Source organism: Gouania willdenowi, chromosome 4 (assembly GCF_900634775.1).
Source record: "Gouania willdenowi chromosome 4, fGouWil2.1, whole genome shotgun sequence".
Classification (NCBI taxonomy): Eukaryota; Metazoa; Chordata; class Actinopteri; order Blenniiformes; family Gobiesocidae; genus Gouania; species Gouania willdenowi.
The window spans coordinates 21067146-21089491 of NC_041047.1; the positions used below are offsets into that span (position 1 = coordinate 21067146).

Genomic DNA, 22346 nt, shown 5'->3' on the forward strand with positions numbered 1-22346 from the left:
ATTGGTTAAAGGTTTCAAATTAGAGTGACCGATATTGGCATAAAAGTGGCAGAAATTGGGAGTAGGGGGGTTGGGGTAACGTCATGACAAATCATTAATGTGGTTAAATTGGCAAAAAAAAAAAAAAAAGCATGAAATATGGTGAAAAGAGGTTAAAAGTGACAATAATGGGTCAACATATGCAACATTAGGTGGAAAAGTGCTAATATGTCTTGAAAGCGGAAAAAATATGCAGAAAAGGTATTGATATGTGATGGAGAAGTGACAGGAATGGAAGTAATGTAGCAAAAATGCATTAAAAGTAGCAAAAATATGGCAAGAAAAAGTGATGAAAATAGGATAAAATATGGCAAGTTTGGTGGAGTTGAAAAAAAGGGTAAAAATAAGCAAAAATTGACTCAAATTGTTCAAAAAAATATGAATAGATTCTTGAAGGCATCTGGTGACCTACTCCCAGTGTCTTGTGACCCCAAGGTTGAGAACCCCTGCTGTAAGGTATATATTTCTCTATTACATGTGAAACATACAAGTTGTCTGTTAATCTTTTACAATAGTTGTTGTTATAGCATTTTATATTTGCAGACAGCCTCTAACCTGAAACATTATAGATCATTATAAAACTTAGAAAATGCTTTCACTACAAGTAAACACAGACATGCAGACACATACTGTATATGATGTTATCAGTTGAAACGTAACTGATTTGAAGGAAATCCTCCGGAAGTGGAGGCTACAACAACATAATTCATAATAAATCTTAGATCATTGTTTACATGCTTTCTACCAAATACTTTATGCCATTTTATGACCATGTTATGACTCAGTCATGTTAGTGTAGCCACAAGGTTTTGCTTTGTCACTTGTAGACACATCTATCTGTCCCTATTAGCCATCAGGAGCTAATCAGTCTTTGTATATGTATCTAAAATATCTAATTGTCTGGGCAAGTGTTGAGTTCATACCTTCTCTAGACTTTCAACATCTGCCCTGAACCCAGAGATCATTGGAACTTCTATGACAGCCATGTTTGATGATCCTGAATGAAGCCACCTGCACACAAAAAAAAAAAAAAAAATCAGGATGACTGTAAATATTTACTCCAGATAATTCTGTGCACATTTCTGCCAAAAATTCTACCTGGCACAAATTTCCAAAGTGATGTGGAAGTCCATTTTGTCCTGATGGGCTGCTGGGTCGTCATCATCAATAGGTGCACGCCGCTTCCGGTTAAGCTCCGAGCGGTTGTCAGCACGACTCCTAGAGCGTGCCGAGGGATGACGGGAGGGAGAGAATGGAGGCTGAGCGTGTCTCTCCTGAAAAGGCTCTTTTAAATCTACTTTCAGTTGGAAGGCTGGCTTTGATACTGGATCAGGGACATTATAAGACACATCAATCTGTGAACAGGAAGAGAGAAGACAAAAGTGAGAATTAGAGTATTAGTTTGGATAATTAAAAAAAAAAATGATGCTTAGTAGCTAGAGTAGACATGGGCAACTGCAGGCCCGGGGGCAAAATGCAGCCCTTGGTCTAAGTTTTGCGGCCCCCAAAAGTAAACGCACAAAATGACAGAAAAAAAAAACAATATTTATGCCACAAAAATAACTGAAAAAGTATAGAAAACATCAAAAATACACAAAAAAAATACTCAAAAACACACAAAAAATACTCAAAAATGACTACAAAAACACAAATGACAATAAAAATACACAAATTGACTCACACAACTGCACACAACACAAAAATACAATATAAAAGAAAAACAAAGTGACAACAAAAATACACAAAAAAAGACTCCAAAAACACACAAGATAACAAAAATAACAGAAAAACGCATAAAACAACAACAAAAACACACAAAGTGACTCCAAAAACACATAACAGGATTTCAAAAATAACAAAACATACAAAATCACCAAAAAAACCCCATTGCTTTTTCTTGTGTTAATGTTCAGATTTGATCATTTTTCAAATGCTGACATGAATGTTCATAACTTGGCCCTCGGATCTGACAGTCACATTTTTATGGCCCCGCTCTGAGCTAGAGCATCACTCGCCCTGCAATGGTGTAACCTGCCTTCCCTTGTCAATAGACCACGTTGCATTATTACATTTCCATGTTTTCACAGAATTACAGAGCCCTGGATGGAATTGGATATTTAGAGCACTGGGATCTCATTCAGAATAGGGAACACAGGAAACATTTGGGAGGTTATTAGGGTTCAATGACAATGGGTTTCTTGGACATGTGTTAATCTCAAGGAAACCAGGCCTAATTCAGGCCATCACAGCACAATGTCCGACCTGTAGCATTATTTTGTCTTGTCTTTATAGCATCAAACTGCTTCTTCCTGTACAGGGTCGCAGGGAATGCTGAAGCCTATCCCAGTGGACAGATGGCGTAGGGCAGTGTAAACCCCTCTGGATAGGACACCAATCTATCGCAGCACATGACAGAGGCAAAGTCTGCGGCCACCAAAGAGATTTGAATCAATGATCTTTGCACTGAGAGAAATGTTGACCACAGAGTGACTCGGTATTACTTTGCACAAAAGGAAATGAAAAATCCCATCAGTTCCAGGTTTATACTTCAAACTTTGGTCTTGAACAGATTCTCAGTGATTTGTGGGTAAAACCAGGACATTATTGTGAAACATGCACGTTTTCCTTTGATGTGATGCAATGTTTTGATGTTTCGGTCCCAGCCAGGGTAAAAGTGGCCACTGTGAACTAGAACGACTTTGACACCCCCCTGCTTTAGAATACAAATATTTGTCGGAAGTACAAAAATGTATAAACAACTCATTGACAGCTATGAAAAAGACAGGAGGAGTTAGGGGGCGTGACATCAAAGACTGGCACAGACCCACTGAGACTCCAGCTTTAAAAAAAACACAACCACAAAGGACACAAATCATGCTTAGAGCAGACGACTATTTTACCCCCAGGCTCCACTGAGCTCTCTCAGGCTCTTTTTAATCTCACCAAATATTATGTCCATTTTCAGAATCAATCACTCCTTCTGATTGGAGACTTTAGGAAAACCTTCCAAATGTTAATCCTGAAGCGCAGGTCATTCAGTGAACACACACACACACACACACACACACACACACACTTTGACGCTTTGATTGCCCTGCTCTTGTATCTCATTAGAGCCCAGGTGCTGCTAGCCCGAGGGGCTGTCAGAGAGTGTGTTGACGCACAAAGAGGTGTGGATGGAGGGAGAGTAGAGATCATGGAGAAGTGTGAGGACAGACATTTTTAAGTTTGTGGGTGAAAAACTGGACAAGATGGTGGAAAAACTCAAGAGTTTGTTAGCGGAACAAAACCTCCTTTACTATATTTGTCCTTTGTTGTCATATTTCACACATTTTTAACCTTCCTTGCTTGAGGTTGAATATTTCTAAATAAAAATGGTAAAAAAAAAAAGGAGAATGTTGATAATGTTGTGTCATTATTTCATTATTTCATTATTTCTTCATCATGGATCAGTGGAATAAACTTTACATGCATTAAAAAAAAACTTGCTGAAAGACACAATATACAGTAAGTAGATCACTTTTCTGAACACAACAGATCAGTCAAACAGATCATAATAGTGTTTTTTCAAACTCTTTGTTCGTCCAAACTCTTTCGTTTGTTTACAACGTGGGCGTTTAGCACATTGATGGTAAATTCAGCTACATCGGGGTGTCAAACTCATTTTACTTCAGGGGCCAAATAAGAAGCAGTTTGATCTCAAGTGGGCCACAGATTTTATCCAGGAAAATGAGTAATTTCAACATTATTGTGCCCTAGTTTACACTTCTACATATACTACATAAAATACAAAATATGTAAGAAACCGATTATATCCATTCAGTAAGTGATAGATATCAGTCCTTACCGGATCTGCACTTTAAAATTCCTAGATTTTGTGACCAACTATATTCAGTAAAGGGAAATATTATGTCATATTTTAGGGAAAATGAAGGATTCTGTTTTTTTCAACAGTTTAACAATAAAAATGACTGCTATCATGTAATATAAGCACCGGGAAAACTGTGAGCATCTGCAAATATTGTTGAGTTTCATTTAGTCAATGATTCATTTTTACTTTCTTCTGCAGGCCGAATTAGATGTTCCAAAAGACCCGATATAGCCCCCGGGCCATGAGTTTGACACAAATGACCTACTGTACATGATGGCATTATAGCTATAGGTGGTTTTAAAGACTCCTAATCAACGAAATCCAAACCACAACATACAAAATCCCAGACACTTTTTGGAAAAGTGGACAAAATCCTTGTTTTAAATGAATTATATTCCATTTGTCAAATACTAATGCAAAATAATGTAAAATGTTTGTTATATATGTGCTATGATGTTATAATGATACGTTAAATTAAGACTGCCAACCTCACTCAGACCTCCCAGGGAGGCATCCAAGGTTAGCTCGACCCGACTTGCGGTGTTAGTGTAATGTTGAAAGAACCCCGTGACTTTGTTTTGTGTGACCTTATATGTATGTGGTAAATTAGTACCTGCATGAGACAACAGCCTTCTCCTTTAGCACTAACAAAAAGGCCTGTGGGGATGCTGGGGATCTGACAGGAGAGGGAAAAAAAAGAGAAACAGAGAGAGTCAGAGGGGGCAGGCAGAGGTGAATGAGTCACTTATCAAGTTAATGGATGCTGTTGGCTGCTCAACAGCCACTAGTCGTTTCTTGGCAACTAACCAGCAGGTTTTAATAGCCCACAATTTAGCTAACACCACTAATCATTGTGGGGGGGGGGGGGGGGGGGTTGTTTTAGTCGAGTGAGGCTACAAAACACTCTCACCTAAAAAGCAGAGCAGCACCTAACTGACGATATATTAACCGTCTGGGAGTGGTTTAGTCTGTAATGCACTGGTAAACAAGCTGAACTAAGACAGAAATGTAGATGAACTGATCAACTTCAAATTATAACTGCTGAAAAAGATAAAACAGAAATTGCTTAGGTTGGTTGTAAATAATGTACATATTATGTCCATGTCTGCATCTTTTATTGTCAGTGTCTTAAATGTACAAAGACTACGAATGGCTAAATCTGGCTAATTTTCACAAACTACTGTACTGGTGTTCATTAATGTGCACTGTCCCCTCCAAATAACAAATACATTAAACAAATCAATAAACAAGTGAGTACAAAGATATATTATCTTATCTGCTCATTAATCACTGCAGTCAAAGGGAAAACACTGAATTTGACAAAGTTTGTCTGTCCTTATAGCCCAAAATCAGGAAATTAGAAGATGAATTACTCAAACTTATGCTCTTTTAAGAAACTGAACAAGAGAAAATGAATACCTTGGCACTCTGCAGGAGTTTCTTGTTCTCTCGATTAAGTTCAAAAGTCTCCTGGAAGTCCAGGTTGGTGGAGGCCAGTGAAATGGTGAGGTTAACCCCACCCACAAATGACAGAATGGCATACTCCGAAAGAGCCTGCAGAGCCACGCAGGTATCCTGGTGGAGGGATTGAATGATAATTAAACCCTGACAAAGATAGTGATAAATGGTTGAAAATTATGAAATTATAAATTCCAAGTATTTAAACCAAAGTTGATAAAACCAGCACCAGGACTACCTGTGTGGAAGAGAAGCCCCCTAAAGCATTCCTCTGTTGGGAGAGCCATTTGACCACAGGCAGGGCGGAAGCTACATCACCCAGGAGGGTATAGGTCAGAAGCCCATAGGCTGTCATTTCCACTTCTGCTGACACAACTGAGGACAAACAACCATCAGAATTATCATTTAAAGTACATTTATTAAAAACCCTGCTCATCAGCATCGACTCCCACACCTCTGCAATCCTCATCTACAGCTTGAATGGAAGAAATGGAGATAACACTTAAAATAGTATAAAAAATACATCTCAATGTTATGCTAGGCCATAAGATTGCTCTCTAGTCTCCATTCATATCCCAACGAAAGACCATCTGACCAAATTCACTGCTAGATGACAGGTCATGACACGTCTTAAACCTGATGTCTCCGTCAATAGATTATTAGTAGTAGATTTATTGATTGATCTATTGAATATTCTTTAGGTATTATTATTTTAGTTTGGATTGGAGATTCATGCTTTTATGTTTTGGCCTACTCCACTAAAAATATTGAATAGACAGTACAATGTACCTGACTGAGAGAGGCCATCACTGAAACCCATGAAAGTGTCCTCATCCGTCACCGTGCTGCCAGTCAGACTCCAGTGGGTGAGTCCCTCTAGAAAGACAAACAGGGTGAAATTAACACAGAAAAGTATTGAGCGATCAGTAATCCAGCGCTGGATGGGGAATAGGAACATTTTTAATTTGTGCCAATAATTCAGAAGATTCAGGTCAAGAAAATTAAAAGAAAATATTTTGAGTGCAGAAGGTGTTCAGTGTACGTTACCTTGTGTGATGGCCATGTGGTTGAGGCGACGTAAGGCCAGTGGGGCGTAGGGGCTCCGTAATAGAGCCAAGGCATACGCAGACAGAGCGGTGGTGTAAGGATCATCAGCTGAGTACGTGTTGCTCTCCAGGAAATCCTTGGCTTTGACGACTGCCACCTTCTCCTCCTGCACCATGGACGTCACAATTATCATCAGCTTTAGAAATTTAGTGGAACTGATGTTTGCATCATTGCATGTCTTCAAGGCCCGGGGGCCAAATCAAGCATTCAGAGCATCCGACTTGGCCCGCAGGAGAAAATGAAAATGACAAAGAAAACATGTATCATTGTGTAAATTATCAATAAATTCATCTGTAAATTGCTGTTGAAAGAACTGTTTCCAAAATCCTACAATTTTCAAAATCAAAAATCAAAGGACATTTAAGTATCTGTCACCTATTACTAAGATATTGTTGATGCCATCATACTTTATGTCCAATTTATAACTGGAAGTGCAAACTTGGGCACATTATTGTTGTGCTTTTTTTTTTTTTTTTAGTATTTTTAGAAACCAGATTACAGAGAGAGCTCCCATACAGACATAGGGATAACCTACCACATACACGTTTACACAGTTTGTCTTTCACAGCTGCTGATCTGCTGTTCAAATGTCATAAACTCAGCCAATATTTCAGTATGTTCCACTGAAACATGTTTTCCTGCTACTAATCAAGAGCTACAGTACTTCACATTTTTAACACGCTCACTATCACTGCTTTAAACATCAGCAATCAAAGAATTTAAAAACATTGCTTGATGAACCTTTTGTTTTTCCTATGCAAATGTGGAAACCTTTGCTAACGGAGTGCCAAAAAAATGTGTAATAAAAAAACATTTTGGAAAAAAAACAAACCCCAAAAAACACTGAAATGAACACAATAGTATTATTAATAAAGCAGGTTGCAGAAAGGCCTCCATGCCAGTAAGTTATCGCTCTACTTTATGTGCCTGCCAACCTTTCCAGTGTTCCAAAATGTGTTTACACATTCCAAATAATACCACTGGTCCAAAACAAATTTGAACAGGCTGACTGCCAACACATCCATCTTCACCACTATCAGGAATGCAGCAATAAGTCCACACATGATTGGGTAGGATGTACTAAATAAGGTAAGGGTTTAAGCATGAGTTGCTGCTCCTAATAGAGCAAAACACTTTCTCTTTGAAGTTCACTTCACTCATAAATCAAGTTTGCACCACTGCACCTTGGACACTTGTATGTTCGACATACGTTATTGAACATCTTGAATGCCAAGCTTGTTTTCAGAAGTTCTAGATTAACGTTGCATGGATAAACATGATTACTTGGTCTTCAGCAGTGTGTGAATGCAGTAGAATGTTGGTTGTTGGATTATTTACCTCTGTGGTTATTCCTGTCTCCAAAAGTGCAGCGACCACATAAGCTGTAAGTGAAATCTTGCCATAGGTCCCACCCTGTGGAAAGTAGCATTGGCTTTTATTTAATGACAAATTGAAATAAAAGGTAAAGCTGCTGGAGATTATTATTTTTTTTTTGTAGGCCTCAAATATCAATTAATGAAAGATCATTTGCTCAACGTAAAAGGTTAAAATTGCTGCTCGAAAGTTGGTTTTGCTCGCCACTGCTAACACTCTCTTTATTGACATTGTTGGTAAAGTTTCGTGCATTGCATTGTGGGTCGTGGAGTCCCATAGACAGATGTTTCTACTTCATTCTTCCCAAGATTTATTGCATTTGCCTCAAAAAAAACTCTGCTAAAGTGACTTCCCAATATGTTTCTGGTGTTTTCAGGGGCAGAAAGTTGTGGCAAAACAATGGCAGATGTTTATTCTGGAGTTTACACAGAAAGATCAGAATCTGACTGAAATTGAATGTCTCGCAAAGTGAGGTGATGTCACGGGGAATACCATGAACAAATTAGAACAAAAATGGTGTCAAGCAAATCACAGTAAGAATGAAGTAAAAAAACTTCTATCCAGCTGTCTACTCTATGAGACTCCATATCCCACAATGCAAAAGTTTCCCAGAAATCTCAGTAAAACAAGTGTACAAACTTTTGAGTGGCATTTTCAATCTTTTACCTCCTTGATCTTTGATTTATTGACATGATTGAGGCCTACACTATTGATTTATCTGATATAAAATTATAACCCCAAGCAGTTTTAAACATACGCAAAACATAACACAAAATGCTGTTCTCTAAAAAAACTGATTAAAAATACATAAAAAAAATGTTTCAATTATTATTCTTTCTCAAATTATAATGCCACACACAATTTTAAACAACTGTGTTCCAATATAAATCTAGTTCAGATAAAATGCAGTATAAAAATATCTGAGCTGACATCTTGTCACTTTGTACACTAATCTTCTGTATTTCTAACGCAGTATACCAAACATTATCCAATTTTAATTCTATAAATAGTAAAAAATGTCTCTGGGGTCGCCAGAAATGGGGTCACGAACCAATAAAGGTTGGGAACCACTGCATTAAACCTTGTGGTTTAAAGAAAATGTAGAAGTGAAGAATTGAGTTATTCATGCTGTTCACGGATGTTCATTCATTGTCATTTTTCACCCCTGTTGTTAGCACAACAAATTCACTTGTAGATGAATCATGTACAAATGATTAATGATCGTCAATGATGTATTGAATGATGTATGAATCATCCACTGGTTACCCATTGTTCCCAAATGAAAGTCCTGCAGACACAGACCCACCTGCAGGTCTTTGTTGAGGATGCGTCCCATGGCAGGGAAGGAGCCGTCATTTCGCTGATGCTTGATGAGCCAAGACTTGGCTGCACGAAGCTCCTCAGGGTCGATGTAGATGAAACCTCGGGACTGAGCAAAGGACTTTAACACAAATGCTGTCAACCTGGAGAAAGGGCAGATGGGAGAAGAATACATGTGAAGGATGGGAATTGAGAATGAAATACCCTAAAACGGGAAGATAGATGAAGGGATGGTTTTGTCCATCAGAGCAAGTGTGAATAAATGGATCAAATGTAATGGAAAACCCAGGGAAGCCCAGAGGAGAGCAGATGGGTGTGGTGGGGTTTGATCACTGCTACAGGATGCAACAGCTGTGCTCTTGAGAATGTTAAATCTCCAGCATTCTTCCTTCTGTGAGGTGTAGATTTCACAGCAGCATTTTGCAACTCAAACAATCCCACATCCAATGGATGAGAGTTGTGAATCCAACTGGCCAGAGGGAGCAACTGGAGGTTTATGAACCATGAAGAAGGAAAGGAGGCGTATGTGAAGAACCGACATCGTTCCTGGAGGACATGGCTGAGCTAATAAACAATGGTCATCTATAAACAATGGACCTCCCAGTAGTCTCGTCAAGTAGCTTTGGCAAACACCTGCTCAATGACAGCATGGTGTTCCTTTACACACAAACCACTTCTCCATGACAACAAATACACTTATGTGATGAAGAAAACAAGATATATAAAAAAAAATAATAATAATCAATGAGATCACAACCCAAGAGAGCAACAGGAGTGATGAAAAGAAAAACAGAATTGTTCCAATAACCTAAAACGTTACTTCTTCTGCCAACGTAAGGGGGATTACAGTGTCTGGTTTCAGTTTTTTCAGTTTTAGTTTATTTGTTTGTTTCAGTCTAACAAAAACATATCTAAACATAAATCACAATTTATAAATATATAACAAGACTGAAACAGGCAGAAGCAGAAATGCTTAGTACGCCCAACATAAATCCTAACATTCCTTTTAACCTACCTTTGTCAATAATACACACAAAAGAAAAGCAAGAATTCAACTTGTACATTTGAGTTGCCTTTTTTAAAAAATAATCAAAAAAATGTATATATGTATACATGTACTTTGTTTTATATACAACATTTAACAAAGAACACAAATGTGTTTCTACTGCTTCACATAACGCTCTAAAATATATTGTGACATTTTCTTTTTTAAATTAAATAGTGTGTCACACATTTTTATTTCTTTATCAACATTATTCCACAAATGAACCCCTAGAACAGACAGACATCTCCGTTTTACTTCTAATCATGAATTGATCTCTTAGGCTGTATTTGCTGGTCTGTCGTGAGAAGTATTTCTGAACGACTTCTGGAGGAGCCTTTATTTTTCTTTTGAACATTATCTGTATTATTTTATAATAAACAATATCGTTGAATGTCACTGATTTAGCAAAACATGGATGTGTGTGGTCATAATATCCTGCTTTCTTTACCAAATTCCCCAGAGTTCTACACAGTACGTCATTTACGGGAGCATCATAGTACAAACAATGGTATTTAAGAAAATCTTTTGTTTTATATAACACACCAAGTGTTTTTGCGATTTATATAATTTATGTGTTGCCTCCAAAATAATTTAGTGCGTAGATGTACACCATGTCAACATAAGAACCACTGGGATAAAAGCAACTACCACTAAAAAGGACCCACTGACTTGCAGGTTTGAGAGGAAACAGATATTTGCTTAATACAGCAGGAACTCCAGAAACTATCAGTTCCTTCAATCTTTGGTATTCAGCACTCTAACTGTTCCACGCTGTCAGATCAGTCATTGGGCAGACACGAAAATTATGCCAGCCTCAACATGTAGAGTCAGCAACCCAAAAGACTGTCTGAGAACCAGAAAGAAGCAGTGCCCCGTGCTTACAAGATAATTACATCAAGCCAAAACAAAGGTTTGACAGGTTTATTAGCAAGTTTTCAGTTCTGCTGCAAACACTGATTATCTGACGTGGCTTCACTAAAACACCATAAAAGCTTGTTGGGTTACAATTTACTGTCACATTAATCTTTTGGTGCTTATTTGGAGGTTCACAAACTCTCATCTTGAGCTGGTGTTTTTCATTAGGGCATGTGAGGCAAGAGAAGTGCACAACAAGCATCGAGTTAAAGCAATTACCAGTAGTCCAACCTAGTTAAATGCTAACAGAAATAAGCAAATGAAAATCATTCGCAAAAAATATATAAAAATATCTCAACCGTGACCGAAAATCAAAGCCAGTGAGGAAGTAGCTCCACCTGCAATACATCACTGAGGTTCGTGTTGCCTCAGAGAAAGCCTATTCAGAGAGGCAACACATTAAGTCAATAAATGTTTTTTACAGGTCAGTAGAATGCTATTAAAATAATTATTTCCATATGTTGAGCTGTTGGGTCATCTGGAAAGTAATTTTATAACTCAGCCTCAGCATAGGTAATGCTGGCTTCATCTTCATTCATAAACGAAGGAGCTTACTAGAGGATTCCTGTATGACTGCTATTGCAACAACAACACCTCATTAGTAGGATGAAACTAACCTCCTTTACAACGGTCTAAACTGGGCGTACAGTCACTATTAGTGCGTAAAACAAACTATCAATCTCAAGTTTTTACAAAGAATCAAAAAGCAATGCGAACTTTGACCACCACGAGCATTATATTAATGTTTCTGACACTAAAATGGTACCACATCATTTTAGAAGGATTCTGATTATATACAAATTGTTATGGGGGTACGTGAGTAGAAATTAAAAAACAGCGCAACAACAAAATTACACATGCAGAACCCCCTCACGCAGCCTCAGACAGAGAAACAATCACATCAATAAAGCGCAAATACGAAATTTAGCCAAACATTGCAGACTTCTGTGCATCCTCTCAACCTCACAATTCTCATTAAAGTTGTAGCAAGTTGTATTTCACAGTTTCAGGTTGATGAATATGTTTGATAGATTCATTTTCCAATTTAAAAGAGATTGGTTTATCGCTGAAAATGCCACTAGGCTAGCTAAATAAGTAAAGCAACAAAAAAAAAAAACGATAATTCTGAAAGGGACATTTTCTTGTGTACTTACAGATTATTATTATTTTTTATTATGTATTATTCCTCAACAGGATAGGTGCAATTCAGGGACACATTTCACTGTATTATATTATATATATATTACTATGTTTTTAGGTGTGCAGGAGTAGTGGGTACATGGGTTTAGGTTAAAGGTCTGAAATGGTGTGAGACTGTGAAAAGTTTGAGTACCACTGCCTTAGCACATTATCACAAGGTGATTTTCATCTGTATTTACATGAATTTCATTATGTTGCATTTGTCTGAGTGTCATGGGTCCCTGAGTAGCTTCAGTATCATCTTTAACAGTAATTTTCACCCAAACCTATGCCAAATTACCCATGCAAATAATGGTTAATTTGTAAGGGAACACCTAATAGAAAATCTCAATAATGATCAATAGGTCAAAGACGAGGCTGAAGCCACCCAGGGACCCATAACTAAAAAAGTATCGGTCATCACAATATCATACTTTCTATTGGGTAAATGATATTGGGTACTACCAATTTGTTATGTATGGTAATATTTTGTTATATTTTGATACCAAATACTTTATATTGGGTGATATTATATTGGTGATGGTATTACTAATTTTAGTGACCGTGTTTTAGGGTTGAAGTCCAGGTGAGAATGTGCAGGCTTCAAATCCTTCAAGTCATTATTTTAGCAGAAAGCTTTAGCGTTTCCATGAAAACGTTTACTTAATCAGAGGTTAAACACTAGCCGTCTCGCTTCCCTTCTGAAGGACCAGTTGTGTCAACAAACACCTTGCTTATCCCGATTCTCATGGCTCCAACTAAAGAAGATAATGTGGACCCTTTTCAATAGGCATCAATTTGGCTTGAGTGTAAACCAATGGGCATTGCTGTGAACTTGAAGCTGACTCTTTGAAGTGTTAACAGTCTTGGCATCAGATGTGACAAACACTGCTCAGCAAACCGTTACAGCCAACCCTGTGATTAGTCTCTGACACTTCTACTGAGACACATTTTCACACACCCTAAAAACATAAACGCTGCATTAATGGTTGTGAACTTTTCAGTGAAACGGACAAAACAGACTTCCTCGGTTGCTTTAGTTTAAACTTGGACGACAACCTTAAAAAGGTTGACCATCTTTGCTTTGCCAAATCATCTTCCTCAAAACCTTTTACTGTCCTCAGAGGAGGAGTTGTGAGCCTGGTTCAATGTTACCATTCGATGCTGAATGTGAGCCATTAGGACAAGGCCTAAGTCTGTTTCCATAATGGCTGCTTCTCAATGGGGCCATAACTGCATGAGTCCCACTAAGACGAACATTAAGTCAGACTTCCTGAGGGTAGATTTTGGTGGCTTTCCTAACCTCAGGGGTTCCAATTATTCAGGTTTTTGTATGAGTTTTTGTCCTATATTGTTTCTGTTACATATCATAGTACCGCACCTCAGCTCATATATCAACCAAATGCACACTATGCGTTAAAACACAAGTAGTGGGAGCTACCCGTTGAGAGAAGTGATTGTATTACCAAGCTACATGCCTACCTGCCCTTAGGGAGGGTAAACATATAAACACAGAGCGGTAAAACAGTCCAATGACTTTAATAAAACCAACAGGAATAACCTCATGTGAGCAGAGTGCAGGGGGATTGTTGACAACAACCTCGGTGCCAGGAGAGTGTAAAGTGGAACTTTAAAACTTGCAGAACTCACCACATGCTTCCAGAAGAGTCTCTCTCTCCAAAGGCACTGTAGGATCCATCCTGCCTTTTGTAGGTCAGCTGTCTCTGATAGCCTATGTGAAGTAAAGTATGGAAGAGTTTAAAGATTTGGTGAAAAGTTATGCTCTGAAACGTTGCAGTGTTTATCAATAAGAATTCCACATGCATGTTTATATCCATCATTGCCAAAGATTTCAAATCCACATCACAAGGAGCCAATCAAACTTTTCTAAACTAAAAGTGGAAAATGTTCAAAGATTAGAAATGATGTTTTATTAGTAATATGTAGTGATAAAAATGGTGTAATAATTTTTCAGTTTTTTAAATCACAGTTGTTTGATGGTTGTCATATAAGCCTAAACCCAGCCGGTGAATCATCAAGACATGTTGGGTTTCAGATATTTAAAGTGATCGTCAATGATGTTAAAACTGAATCAAAAATTCCTTATTTCTTTAATCAATCAAAAAAACAAAAAAAAATCCTGCCACCATTCTGGAGGTCATTTGTCTACAAACTCAACAGCTGTGGGTCAAGCACCAAACCCTGTGAAACACTTAGTTTTATATTTTAACACACTGCGTCCTACTATTACTTTTGTTTTACACAACGAGTATTAAACAATTATAACACCATGATAATGTAATTTTGTACATTACAACCACTGAAACTGAAGCCTGGTCATTTTAGAGGCCAAAGCTAATAGCTTCTGGGACAATGTTAGCGCACAACTTTTTGACTTCCATGTTGACCTTGTGCTGCACAATATAGATTCAAAAATAATTATTTGACTTTAAAGAACAGCAGATGTTTTTGGGTGATACAAAGATATAAGAAGAGCAGTTCAGGTAGCTGAATAACAGCATCAAAATATTTAACCACAGCCAGGCCAAGATTAAACAAATCCAAGGTCACTTCAAAACATTAAAGAGTAACTAAACCCCAAACCCACTTTTTTCTGCTGAATACATCTGTATGTGGGTATTAGGTAGTGCTGTTAATTGATCCTTGTCCAACTTTTAACATTTTTGTGAAAGTATTTTAATTTTGCGTATTTACCTGTAAAATGTCAGAGTTACTGGCCACTAAGGGTTGAATGCCGGCTATTACAATTGAATTTTGCAAGCGCCGCTGTAGCAATGTTGTTTTGACTCTATGCTTCTATAAAGAGCAGATTCTGCACTAATCAGAAGGTTCGTCAAACTATGTGTGTGTGTACAGACACATAGAGTGCGTATCCCCGTCTGTCTCTGTGTGTGCATGTGTGTGTGAGGTTGTGGTGGGTGTTCTGAGTGGAGCAGGGACAGTTTGTGAGTAATGTATTATCTGTGGGGCTGTGTGTGTGCTGTGTGTTTATGCTTGTGAGCTGTATATTATATATAGCAGTTGAGCAGGCAGCGTTGACCGGCTGTCTGAGTGGGCGTGTCTCATTGTGTCAGGAGTAACGCAGGGGTTTATTTACTCTTTAAATATTAGGTATTAGTAAAATACATTGTTTCTTTTCAGGAGTAAGAAATATATCAAGTTTGTTGAAACTTTAAGCACAAACAACAAATTTGTCTTAATGTGTCCTCAACATATCGATACCACGTAGGCAAAATGAGCCATAATTAGAAAGAGCGTATAGGAAACGATACTTTTGAAGCTTTGCACAAACTTTATCTTTGACCCTTTGGAAAAAAAAAACTTTTAACTTTAATTTTTTATGTAAAGTCAATCCAATGTCAGAGTGCAGCCCCATCACCTTGAAGCAGGTAGTCAGTAGCTTCATTCTCAACCTCAGGACTGAGCTGTCGGGTCTTCTGCAGGTACTTCAGCACAAAAACGTTGGGGGCAAAGTGTATCATGTTCTGCTCACCGCACCCAAACGGAAGCCTCAGCAGCTTGTCTAAGTTGTTTAGAGTCGGCCCCATGACATCCCCTGAAGCATATGTGAATGCAAACACATTTTAATGCACGATCTACGTCAATTATCACCTAATATAAATAAGATTGCAAGAATTGTGTATATGCTTCCAACTGTTGATGGCTTACCAATCATAAATGCAGTGCCCCTCTCAGAGCCAGGCACCATGTTATGAGGAATTCCCAGAGTGAAGGCCTCATTGTGGTTGTCATCAGAGTCCTCTTTTCTCCAAATTTTAAACTCTCCGACTGAGCCCCAGCCTGTTGAGAAACCTATATGTTGCACCTGGTTGAATAACAAAAAATACAATTATTGTAAAAGAAAAATTATAAATCATTGTAAATATGAGAGAAGGTTGTTTGTGTGGACAGACCTGTCCTTTGAACTGGCCTGCCCATTGGAGGATCACAGATTCATTGGATGGATGTAAACCATGGCCGACCTAGAAGAACACATGGGTACGGATCAGAAAACAACATTTACAAGGGGTTGTGTATTTATAATAAATGTTCATTGATGTTTACTAAAAGAAAAAGAATCAGTTCGGAGCAGGGTTGGGGTTAATTAATTACACGGATTACGTCATTAAAATTATAATTGGAATTGGAATAATCTGTTGCTGTTCGGGTTAGGGTTAGGGTAATTGAATTGTAATGAAGTTCACATATAGTAATTTACTTTGTAATTGACACCTGTGGAACGATGTCACAGTTCTATGGCTTACACATATGTAGTTAACAGTTATTAAAATATGTTTCAGATCAACTTTTCCCACTGCCTGTCAGTTCTCTTTAAGCTAATTTTACCATTTACTGACAGAAAAAAGGCTCTGACACCAAACACCAAAAATATTCATACCAATATTTTAATTGATTAGGAAGTCAAACAAGGTAAACAAGAGATTAGAAATAAATTAGATAAAAGATAATATTTTTTGTGTATTTTACAGCTGATTTAGGTCAAAACTGACTCGTTATCGTAAGAGATGCTAACAGAAAGCTAACACAAGAGGAATGTTACATGTTATGGAAGTATTTATTTTAGATTCAGTAATTGTGATCAATTGAATTTGAACTTAAGTAATTGAGAGCGTAATTGTAATTGACTTTCAGGGGAAAAACAATATTTGTAATTTTAGTTGTAATTAGAAAAAGTGCTGGTCACCGTAATCTTGTTGTAATTGAACATGGATAATTGAAGACGTAATTATAACGTAAAAAATGGAATTGACTCCAACCCTGGTGTGGAGTGTGCATGTTCTCTTTGTGTTTGGCATGTTTTTTGTTTGACCCCTCAACAGAATGGCGTCCCTTTCAGGGTGTACCCCCCTTTTGCCCAGTGGAAGCTGAGCTAGGTACCAGGAGACCACTGCTCGGGGTTTTGCAAAGGAAGAATGAATTCATTAAAGTTAAAAAATGGGCCTGAGAGACAACACGTGTGGAAAGTGTTGACGATGCCAGTTGGACAAATGTCCTTTCCACACACATTCCCAAACAAAAATATTCAAAAAGTCCTATGAAACATACACTTCCTTTTCTGGAAAGAGCGACTATTTTCCTAAACACGTAAAACCAGAGGCCATGCAAGACCTAACCATGCAGCCTTACCAGCCATAAACATCATCATCCCCGAGGAAAATAGATGAAACACTTCAGGCGGTTACACGCGGGCTTTTAATTACTGCCTTTGGTAAATGATGCGAGGCTAATGCCGGGCCCTGGCTCCGGGGAACCGTGTGCCAGCCACTGACTGCCATGTAAGCACTGGGCCATAGATCACAGAGTGTTCCAACCGACTTTAGCCTAGGAATTATGACCTTATGGGAGGACACACCAGTGTAGTCGGTGCAAGAGGTCCTAACGTGAGGACTCCATGTGCTTTTGGGTTCATGAATTCGTTATATTAACATGTGTACTGGGGGAACCTGGACACAGTACTTCACTGTATCTCCTTTATTTTCTTACCTGCACCATGCCTCCCTTCCAGCTAATCCAGAAGCTGCGGAACTCATCCCATGACAGGATTCCTGGTGTAGGGACACTGACCAAGGTCTCTCCCATCTTTCCCAAAGAAATCCAAGAGCGAGTGTTTTGCCTGCCTCCGAGTACAATTTCCAGCATCTCTGCAGTGTCATGTGGACTGGCAGAGAGGGCGAAGTGGGCATCATTGTGGGTCTTCACTGCCACCTGGAACTGGTTCATCCTGACTGGCTTTTTGACATACTGGTACTCGTACTTGTTAGGAGTAGAAATGTGGATCCTCTCTGAGATTGGAATAAAAAAAAAAATACACAAGCTTTGTACATTTAAATGCATGAAAGATAAAGACTAAAAAATTGGAAGTGTCATATAAACAGGTTGGGTATACTGTGACCAAACTCTAGTAGCTAGTATCTATTGCACTGACCATTTGGACAGAAGAAAACACTGTATGTGTATTCTCTCGGCAGGCCTTCTGGCTGCAAACCAGGTGAGAGGGAAAGTCATCAAAAACAATACAAATCTACATTAAATGTTATTTCTATGCAAACATACAAGCTGAACAACTCTCTTACCTCCACCAGAACCGTCCTACGGATGAAGTCATGACCAGTGGGGATCCTTCTTTCATCTGCGTCGTTGGCTAATTTCCCATTAACGAATCCATCTGAACAGCACGACGGTTCACTGTAGGCAACGGCACGGGCTGTTGAACCAAGGGTCAAGTAGTAAGTAAATGTATGACATCAGTGCTGTATTAGATTTACGGAACTTAAATTAGCTAAACTATGTTTGACATTAGCAATGCAAACACTAGAGCAGGGGTGTCAAACTCATTTTAGCTCAGGGGCTGAATACGGACCAGTTTGATCTCAAAGAGGTCACAGATTTAAGGTGGGAAAAAGAGCAAATTCAAAATTACACTTCCACGTATAAATGATATAGAAATGATCAAGTATGTGAGTATATCAGTCACTGCAGGAATTTCACTTAAATTAACTTGATTTTTTGGAATTTGGGGGAATTTGATGGAATAATTTGAGAAAAATTTGCCACATTTTGGAAAAATTGAGAGTTTGAGATGAAAAATGGCTGCCGTCATGTGATATAAGAAGTGGAAAACTGAGCTATGCAAATATTTTGTATATGGAGGGGCTGAGATATTTAGTAAATGTTATTTTTTCTATGACTTATATTTTCCCGAGCAGGCCAAAGTTCATGCTCTGAGGGACCGAATTTGGCCCCCGGGCCTTGAGTTTGACACAGGTACACGAGAGTATTCTAACTAAATCACCCTTTCACAATTAAATGTTGAATAATTTCTTTCACGTTAATTTTATAATTCAAGAACAAAAACTGGTGACCCTGAAGGACCCAAGTATAACAAAACTACTTAGAATATATGACAGTATGTTTTAACAACACATTGTATTTTATCAAACTTTCATTCATTTTTCACAATACTACAAAGTGATGATTATTTAATATTCTAAATTATTTAAATAATGCACCTAATCAAACTATTTGTAACAGACTAATGATAAACAGAAATCAAGGGAAGTGTGGTATAGCTGGGATGCATTAAAGCTATTTGTGAGGTCAGAAATCACTCATTCATGGATAAAACCTTGCCGCTAATGTCATTTTGTCAACATCTATTACACAGCACAAATATGCCAGTAAAAGGACTCCTAGTTCTCTTGCTGGAGAGCACATCAGAGCTGTGGCCCTTTGCCAGTGCCGTCTCTTTGTGTGTGTGTAGCGAGAGGGAAACAGAAGGGGCCGGGGGACCAAAAGTGAGGCCATGGGGGGCCCATTGACCGCCAGTGACCTGCAAACTCATCAACATGCCACCGAGTGTCACGCCGCGGCTCTGGTTTCTCCCCCATGCTTTGTTTTCACATGCACACTGGAGGGGACCATTTGTAACGTGCTACGGGTGACCAGATCACACACAGCTGAGCCGCTTGGCCAGAAAAGTTAAGCTAAGTCAAAGGCTTGCTTTTTTTGGAAGGCAGCGCACTTTGGTACTGATGCTGCTAACTATGGATGTAGTGTCGTACAATAAAGACACAGCAGAAGAAGGTCTTTACCTAAACACAGGGTAGCTATATTCTGTAGTATTCTCCAGTGATGCACCAAAATTCTGGCCACCCAAAATTTTTGGCCGAACATCGAAAATGCACTTTTGGGCCATTTTCCTCCGAAGCACTTTCCACAATGAAAAAAGCCGGATGTTGTGATGACGCGTGCGCTTGTCTGTGGACTCACAGAGTGGCTGTATTTCAAAACATCTGAGCACTAAAGCTTTTTATAAGCAGAGTTTTATGTTTCTGTGTCACGTTCGACACTGTAGCTACGTGTAGCCCTCCGCTAACATGGACCACGCGGCAGCCATGCACAACGCTGCGCCTGAGCAGTAGAATCTGGTTTCAGTTTGTCAGTGCATGTTTAACAGAGATGCTCTCTACTACATCACGACTGTAGTTGTTTCGCGTTATAACAATCATTACTTGGATGGGATTCACAAGAAATGATGCACACAGAGCACGTCTTGGAGATGCACACGCTCAGTCCAGTCAGTTCTACTGTAGATACATTATTTAATGTATGAGTGGGGACATTTTATTTGTTTATTTTATATTGTGCATTGTTCGAATGTCAGTGCTAAATAAACATTTTCATATTTTGAATGTATTTATTCTTTGAAGCTTGATTTATACAATTGTAATGTTTTAATTTCAGTGAAGTTATTACACATTCAGAGCCATAAATGCTATAGGACTAATAATTTGCATAATAATTATTTTCGGCGTTTTTGGCCTTTGTTTTTTCATTTTCGGTTTTCAGTTTCAGCCAAGAATTTTCATTTTGGTGCATCCCTAATATTCTCCACAAGATATTTATGTATAAAGTCATGTTTCTGTCATCCATGCATTCTGGGTACCTGTGATGTTGGCCGAACCCAGTTCAGTGAAAGACAGCACAATGGACGTGGGTGTGGCCTCTCCTGGAGCGACGCACTTCTTTCTGGTAAGATGGTGCTTTCCAGGGTGGCCCACAAACTTGATGCCTTTTGGAACCGACACTTTGACATGAACCTGTGAGAGACGAGAGGCATGAAGGTGAATAAAATGAGAAGTAATGGATCTCCTGAAGCAATGGAGGTCAAAAGAAATCACATTATGAATTTCCCAAACTGACTGACAAATGCATCTTTGAAGGATTGAGATCCACTTATCGTCCAATTTTCGCGGGGCTTTATAATGCAGAGGGATCTCTAAACTGCCCTTTATTTGTTGGCCAACGCTCATAAATAACTGAAAAGACAATATAGGACTCGCATGATTCTGGGCTGGACATCAAAGGAAGAGCTATTCTGGTTTGCATATTCACCTCACATTAAATCAGTGCAAAACACGCACAGGACATTTAATATGCTCATCTGCAAAAATCATGATGTCATATGATATAGTGCTGGATGGGGCTGTTTATGGCCAGGCATGAGTTTGGAGGGTTCTTCAAAGTGGAAGCGGAAACAATCATTTCAGCATAATCTCAACACCTCACAAACTCACAAGCATCACATACAAACCTGATCTCCATGCCTTCAAATTAACCGTGCGTCGTCACAGCGATTACTAAATTAATTAAAAGCGATTAAGCGCATTCTCCCTCAATTCTACATTTAGCAGAGATGATCATTGTAATTTCAACCCTGTCGTCAGAAGACATGCCCTTTGGCTTGAACACTGCTCCCTATTATTTTTCCGTAAAATAATGCAGTGTTTGTCTATCTATACAGTTTAATTTTGAGTATTAGCTAAATGTGATAGTGTACTGTATTCTCTGCTTTGTTTGCAACTAAACATTTTAATAGTTCTCACATATTCACTGCACTTTTCGTATGCTCAGTGTTATATTAGAGTGTACAGGTTTCAGACCTACTGTATTTATGACATTTCTTTTTTTTTTGGATTATTAAAGTGACAAAATGAGGTTTTCTTAGATTAAGTGACAATAACTAGACTGATTACTAAATTAAAAAAACATGTGAACCAAAAGTACATCAAAATATATTGATATATTTTATTAAAAATGATACTCACATCGATCACATCAAATCTGTCTTTGTATTTACAAACATCCCCTTCCCCTACCAGGTTGATGAATGTAATTAAATCTTTGAAAAAAAATGATAACCGTACCAGATTAAATAGTCCTCATGACCAAATTTTGACTAAAACTAGTTTTATTTTTAGTCAAAAGACTATGACTAAAACTAAATTTAAAAATGACATATTTAACACTGGTCTAAACCCATTTTTTATTTATTTTGTGGTTGTGTTTTACAGTATTTTGGGTTGTATCATGCAGGAAGGACGGAGATGAAAGTCGTTTCTCGTACACCTCCAGTCATCAGAGAAGACTTAAAAATGGGAACGAAAGCGACACACATTGTACATCACGTGCGCTAATCTATCTGCTATTTGGCAA

General features: G+C 38.3%; 1 protein-coding gene across 1 annotated transcript in view; it reads right to left on the reverse strand.

The window, feature by feature from the left end:
- The window catches only part of cpamd8 (C3 and PZP like alpha-2-macroglobulin domain containing 8), a 56828-nt gene that overhangs the window by 12251 nt on the left and 22231 nt on the right, over nt 1-22346 (reverse strand). Inside the window, 17 exon segments of the mRNA XM_028443542.1 lie at nt 963-1050; nt 1138-1394; nt 4524-4586; nt 5330-5485; nt 5607-5743; nt 6158-6244; nt 6416-6581; nt 7814-7888; nt 9156-9312; nt 13959-14040; nt 15709-15885; nt 15999-16155; nt 16244-16312; nt 17835-18133; nt 18277-18328; nt 18425-18555; nt 20797-20950. Of these exon segments, the coding sequence (XP_028299343.1) occupies nt 963-1050; nt 1138-1394; nt 4524-4586; nt 5330-5485; nt 5607-5743; nt 6158-6244; nt 6416-6581; nt 7814-7888; nt 9156-9312; nt 13959-14040; nt 15709-15885; nt 15999-16155; nt 16244-16312; nt 17835-18133; nt 18277-18328; nt 18425-18555; nt 20797-20950 (2307 nt within the window).